At 36.6% G+C, this 7,295-nt stretch overlaps 1 protein-coding gene across 2 annotated transcripts; it reads right to left on the minus strand.

Annotated features, from left to right (window-relative positions):
* Positions 1-1,010: 1,010 nt before the first annotated feature.
* Positions 1,011-5,002, minus strand: LOC149167255 (G-type lectin S-receptor-like serine/threonine-protein kinase SD2-5). Of its 2 annotated transcripts, none has more exons than XM_089432911.1 (2): positions 2,203-5,002; positions 1,011-2,106 (listed from the first exon to the last, which is right to left on the minus strand). In XM_089432911.1, exon 1 carries the CDS (start codon positions 4,899-4,901, stop codon positions 2,250-2,252), a length of 2,652 nt encoding a protein of 883 aa, XP_089289037.1. In that variant the 5' UTR covers positions 4,902-5,002; the 3' UTR covers positions 1,011-2,106; positions 2,203-2,249. The 2 variants fall into 2 exon arrangements, with proteins under 2 accessions (XP_089289037.1, XP_089289036.1); XM_089432910.1 differs by having other exon boundaries at positions 1,012-2,106; positions 2,226-5,002.
* Between the last annotated feature and the right edge of the window lie 2,293 nt (positions 5,003-7,295).

Here is a 7,295-nt window from a genome sequence, read left to right on the forward strand (position 1 = left end):
ATTTTAATGAAAATAACTAATTATATATATAATATCAATTTAAAATAACATAAATAAATAAAAACAATTTTATCTTTAACTTCAAGCTCTACATTCCATAATTTATACATTCAAAAGATTACATTAATTTTTAGCATCAAATAAATTTGTGTGGCGTATAGAAACAATTGAATCTAATCTCCATTCTCATGATTAGACCCAACTTAATATTCTCCGCCATTACATACAAGGTAGGTGACGCTTATGCAGTAAGGTAGGTAACGCTTATGCAGTGATATTTTTAATTATAAATTAAAGATTTTAATGAAAATAATTGCGAAAGAAAATAATTAATAATTAATAATATTAAAATATATAATAATAAGATATTATAATTATTTTAAAAAAATTTAATTTAAAAAAATAAATTATTTTTAAAAGATTGAGATATCAAAATAAATCTTATATAATGGAGTTATGAGAACATTGAATAAATTATATTACAATAAAATTCTAAACAAAACAATAAAGTCACTACCATCATGCAAATAAATGGTTAACAAAAACTTATTAATTACCGTATAAAAATATTCTTATAACCACGTAAAATTTAACTTAATAATTAACTAGACATATCTAATTAATGTTAATATGGTGTATTACATAAACTAATATATCTAACCAGTTTTAGAATGATATGTCACATTCAATTTCCAACATCAGATTTCTCAAGTGGCACGGGCACTGCCTTGTGAGGCCTTTAGAGTCTACAACGAGATAGAAAGGTGGAAAGAAAAACCCAAAATTAATGCAGCGCAGTGAAAACGATATCATCTTAATCACTGCAGTATAAAGAACCTTCACACCCCTGTGATAAAGAGTGATCGATCGGAGTGTGAAATGCAAATAATGATAAACGAAGAGCAGCAGTGAAAACCGCTCCTGCAAAATATACCTTTGCATGTACTCATTATGAAATGTGTGCAAAATATGCGTGAAGAAAAAGGGCTATCTTTCATTATAAAAGAATACATATACATATGATTTTCTCCACTTCCATCCTGCTGTTTCAAAACAGTTAACTTCTAAATTGCCTTCTGACTGTCCCTGTTCAGACAACTTCTAAATTGCCATTTGCACATAAAGATGACTTCCTCTATGTAGTTGTCAAGAAAGAAGCAAATTACAAAATGTCTGTCTGATCAAATACTAGTGATAGCACTGTATATCACATGAGGCCCCGTATCTAAGACGACCCATCATATCATGATATATACAGACCGCTGAAGGCAGCTATTTTCAAAAGCCTGGAAGCTAATCATCTCTGGATCTGCATTGAATCCTTCTTTATAGAAAATATCTGTCCCTCAAATATCTGTCCCTCTATTTTGCTATCTGGAGATATGGGAAATAAAAAACTTTCTAAATTCATTGATCAACACCTTGATCCTCTATTTTGCTCTCTGAAGATATGGGAAATAAAAAAAATTCTGAATTCATTCATCAACACCCTGATCCTGTTCTTCCAATTAGAAAATTCAACAGTCTCCAATTTATATCTCTCAGTTGCCCATATCCTCAATTCCAAACCATTTGGAACAATAAAAGGCACTCCTTAATGCAAGAAATTCTGCCTTGGTATTAGTTACTTTGCCGCTAAACCAGACGAAATGGTAAAAATCTCAGCTCAAATGAATGGGCATCAGGAAAGACAAAAAGGAGAAACACAAAAACACAAACTATAGAAGCTATTATTCTTTTTTATTGATCACACAAATTTGATTATTACAATGAATCCAGAAATTTACTCACCCAAAATAAATCAAAATAAATAAATTAGACTTTTCCCAAAATATATCTTAACTCACTCAACAATAGACTTTTCCTAAAATATAACTTAACTCACTTGATATTAGAATTTTCCCAAAATATAATTTAACTGGAAATCACTAGAATTGTATCAATTAACTAAATCCCTTAAGCAGACTAATTACAATTTCTAACAGCTGCCCCATGACTCTAATGTTGTGGCCGCACGGAAAAACACTACCTAGAAAGCAAGCCCACAGATTCCTTCGGCGCCGAATTATTTGTGATTTCTTCCCCTGATTAAATGGTACCTTGTCCCTGACAAGCACATGATTTAATCGTTGGTCATGGTGAGTCATATTAATATCATTTATAAATCAAAGAAAAAATAATAAATAAAAGGAAATGCATTACATGTGTTTGTCAGGGTTACTCACCCCAACCCAATATTATGTTTTTCGCTATCTCGCCGACAAAAATTGCATGGATGAACAGACATTAGCCGAACTGCTGGGAGGGGACAGAAATCTCGAATTAGGGTTCAGTCGCTTTGCTATGGCAAACTGAAAATTCTCGTGAAGAGGCAGATCCGGAACCTCCTTTAGTCCTTCCAGCATCTGGACGACCTCCCCCATCGAAGGTCTACTATTGGCATCCTCCTGTATGCACTGAAAACCGATTTTCAATACTCTGATCGCTTGGTTTCTGTCAAAACCGCAATCACCCGCAAGCCTCGAGTCAATCACCTCCGTCTCTCTGCCGACGACAGCCATTGAGAGCGCCCAAGCAGGCAAGTAACACTTATCGGACTCAGCCCGTTTACTGTAGTTCTTTCGCCCTCCAATAATCTCGAGAACCACGATTCCAAAGCTGTACACATCGCTCTTCTCAGTGATGGCGCATTCCAGAAGCCACTCCGGGGCAAGGTAACCGGGAGTGCCTCTCATGGTGGTCACCACGCCGCTATCGTTTCGGCTCATGAGCGTAGCCAACCCGAAGTCAGAAACCTTGGCCACAAAATTCTCGTCGAGGAGAATGTTTTGAGGTTTTACATCCAAATGAATGATCTTATACCGGCATTCCTGATGTAAGTAAGCCAGGCCACGGGCGGTGCCGAATACGATATTGAATCTAATGGACCAAGTCAGGAAACTTATCTTACTCGCGTCGAAAAGCCATCGGTCCAAGGAGCTATTGCGCATGTGTTCGTAGATGAGGATCTTGTGAGATCCCTGCGAGCAGAAACCCAACAGTTGCACCAGATTCCAGTGATGGATTATGCCCAATATCGCAACCTCTGAGTAAAATTCCTTCGCGCCTTGCCTTGCGATCTCCAGTCTCTTCACAGCTACCATCGTCCCATTTTCAAGCACGCCTTCGTACACTGTCCCGAACCCGCCGGATCCCAGCACCTTCCCAAAATTGTTGGTCAGCTTCCGAATTTCCTTGAACGAGAATTTCCTCGCCATCACATTGTACGCAGTTTCACTTGAATGGTCTCTCCCGGAATTGCCTGATTCTGGTCGTGACCTTCTGCAAGCCCTGAAAGGATGAAAGAAAATCAAAACCATTGCAGCTGCTAGCAAACCGACTCCGATGGTGACCCCGATAACGGTTTTGTACGATTTCTTGCCATGCCTCGAGGCCTTTGGATTCCTGATTAAATCCATGCTTTGCACTTTGATGAAAGCAAAATTCTTCCAGTTCCAGGTCTCTGCAAGTGTCCCGAGCTGAGACGCAACGACAAAGCAAGATTTGGATTCGTCCACATAAAAGGAAGCTCTGCACGAACAATTTTTTAAGCAGTAGTCTGAACATTTTTCCATCGTAGACATATTAAGAGGAACGGTATACCGGTTACGATAGTATTCTATTCCCGAAAGAGAAAACATCTGCCAGCTTCCATCAACGTTGGCGCAGCTGGGTTTCTCAGATAATTCACAGCTTGATCCATTGAATCTGTATTCACTTCCTATGTGATGTGTACCGTTGTTGGGACATTTACATTGTTGATTCTCTTGAGAGCAAATCCCATAATTTCCACAAGAGTTGGGCAATTGGCATTTGCTCATAGCTTCGGACAACAGTTGGAAGGGCCGTTCAAGTCCAGCTGCATATCCTCTCAGATTTCCATCATAGTCCAGTCTTATGTAGACGGCGTCTGACAATAAATTCGCCCGGGCACCGCGAGAGAGATAATAATCCGGCGTAAAAGATGAAATATTACACATATTCAATGCACTGCTAGTCGTAGAGAGTAGAAACTTCAAACCAAGACTTGAAGCCGGCCATGAAACAGTCACGTTGAAGGAAATACCTGAGCAATTTTGGTCCAGAGTAAGGGCGCTCTCATTGTAGACATTCCACATCCAGTAGAGCTCGGAGGAGGCAGTATCAGGTCCGTTGACATAGAGTCCCAGACCCCTGGGCCTCACTTGCAGGCTATATGTGCCGTGTGACAGATTATAAAGGGACCTTCGGCTAACGAGCGCTTGCCCTACACGGAGGTATTGGCCCAGCAAAAGCGTATCTGTGGGATTATCGCTGCTTTGCCAGAGAGTTGCATTTGCCTTGCCAAGAATTCGAAGCACACCTCCACCAGACAGTCTCATTCCCGTGACCTTCTTCCCGCCTGTCTTCGTCGACCATATGATTCTCCTACCAGAAGACAATAACCCGCCAATAATGGAGTCGGAAAGCACCAGATTCCCATCAGACTGCAGCTCTAGGATCCCGTTCTGTGACACGGGGTTATCTCCATTGGCAGCCCACACAACCCCACCATTTCGCTGCCAAGGCGATCCGGACAGCACGATGGACAGAACATATTCATCATTTCCTGTTCGCACGAAACTCAAAAAGGACCAGGACGTCATTTGGGAAGAGAAGTTCTGATGAACAACATACGTGAGCATAATTGCAGTGGCGTCGTGTTCGTTACTGAGAACCGTGGAAGCTACCGTGGTACTCACGTCGGAAACAGACCAAGTTGCGTTGATGGTGAGGAATCCATCAAATCTCTGGGCATTTACCAAACAGTGGATCAGAGTAAACATGAACCAGACAGTACAGATTAGCCTGCGACAGAACCTGACATGGGATCCTTCCATCATCTTATATATGACAACTCAACAGACCGAAAACCAGCAATAGGGCCGATAATCTGGTCCTCCATAACCTAGAGAAAAAGGAGAGGAATGCTGTTATAATAGCCCAGGTCTAATTGATTACTTGAGAATAAATTCTCCTATTAACCAACTTTAAACAACATTATCTAAACAAATTCATAAGAGTCAGTTTGCGTAATCACATTCTGGTAGGCGACCGTTGAAGTCAAAAGCACGAGTCATGACTTTTTGGCAGCGCATAGATATTTCAGAAATAAACAATTCAAATGCAATATATGCCACAAACAGGCGGTTCCTATTTCCAACCTACAAACAGGCGGTTCTTATTTCAAATGCAATATAGGCCACAAACAGGCGGTTCCTATTTCCAACCTACAAACAGGCGGTTTTTATTTCCAACCCTATAGCATTATAAATGTTATGTCCTTACATCATCATTATAGCATTGTAAATATTATGATCCTTATAGCATTGTAAATATTATGTCCTTACACAGGCTTGACAGAGCAGTGCACTTGGAAATCTTTTCGATGTCGAACCGTGCCTACCAAAATTGAAATTTCAAAACGTATCAATTTACGTAGTAAATTTGATGTAACTATTTAACTAGTTTTGTAATAATATTTCACTGACCACAATCAATTTACCTCTCAAATTCCATCCCTCTGCCAAATATTAAGCACCCTATTCATAATTTAAATGCACTAAATACGAAGAGGGAATATACGGACCAAATATTAAGCACCCTATTCATAATTTAAATGCACTACATACGAAGAGGGAATATACAGAGGGCTCGAAAACGATAGTAACAAGTATTACGTTATGTACCATTAACGGTCAATTATTGACTTCATGTTTTGGAGATATGTTGACTTCATGTTTTGGAGATATGTGAGAAGATAGTTTCGACTTTAAAATGAGCTCAGTCAAGATGGGTATGAATGGATAAAAAATTCAATCCCTGTACCAAATAATAAAGAATTCAATCCCTGTACCAAATACTGAGCACTGAATATTAAGCACCCTCAAGATGGGTATGAATGGATGAAAAATTCCATCCCTGTACCAAATACTGAGCACCCTATTCATAATTAAAATGCAGTAAATACGAAGAGGGAATATACCGAGGGCTCGAAAACGATAGTTACAAGTATTACATTATGTAGTAAGTTATACATCAATTATTGACTTAATGTTATGGAGATATGTGATAAGATAGTTTTGACTTTAACACTAGAGTAGAAAAGATGGGTTTCAATAGATAAAAATGGAGATATATCATTAAAATGTAATAAAGTTATATAATTAGTTTTCTCAAAGTGTTTAATTTAGTAAGTTATATATTAACAGTCAATTATGTCAATAATGTTATGGAGATATGTGATAAGATAGTTTTGACTTTAACACAAGAGTAGTAAAGATGGGTTTGAATAGATAAAAATGGAGATATATCATTCAAATGTAATAAAGTTATATAGTTAGTTTTCTCAAAGTGTTTAGTTTAATTATTGAATTTTGAAAAGTATGAAAGAACTTTTAGATTTGAAAGGTTTAATTTAAATATATTTTAATTAAAGTAAAAAGTAATAAAAATATAATGGGGCTGTGGTTCACTGTTGTGTGTAAAATTGATGAATTTACTCAAAGAATTTATTATGTAGTTGGCTGTACCAAACAAGACTGTACCATTGAATTTATTGAGTGTGAGTGGAATTGGTGGATTAATTATTCATCTTGCTAGATAATCTGTTGTGCAGTGGACTATAGCATAGATGTAGATAAAGCGGTATTTGTGGTGTGGCCACGAGATTAATTCTCTAGTGAGGTTATTTGATGTATTTTGCATTAAATGTTTTTATTAGTCTGGGGCTGTTTTTATTAGTCCGGGGTTTTTGTTTTAGTTGTATTGGCTTTTGTTTTAGTTGAATTGTTTTATAAAATTATTCATTACTTATGTAGTACAAGTTTCCTATGACTCATAATACTATATATATGAATGACCGACTTTATTAATATACTAAAATTAGGTTACTATTGTATTATGTGCTAATATTATTATCTATTGAGTTTTTAACTTATATGATACCTATAATATGTTAGTTAATTTATAGATTTATATTATTAGTATAGTATACTTATTATATAGGATTTAGTACCTAATTATAATTTAGGTATCTAATATAAATACTTAATTAGATTATATTAATAATGAATTTAATTATTACAATTTAACTATAGTCCTAATATTAGTGTCGGTACTTAATTACAAGATAATAACTAAAATATTATAAGGCATAATGTTATTACCATACTTATGTGTTAAAGTTATAATATGATAATAACTATTAATAGCAATATCACTATAGTAGGGTTATT

The sequence above is a fragment of the Pinus tabuliformis genome, chromosome 5_1 (genome assembly GCF_031772625.1).
Source record: "Pinus tabuliformis cultivar Carrire ecotype Pingquan chromosome 5_1, CPIR1, whole genome shotgun sequence".
NCBI lineage: Eukaryota > Viridiplantae > Streptophyta > Pinopsida > Pinales > Pinaceae > Pinus > Pinus tabuliformis.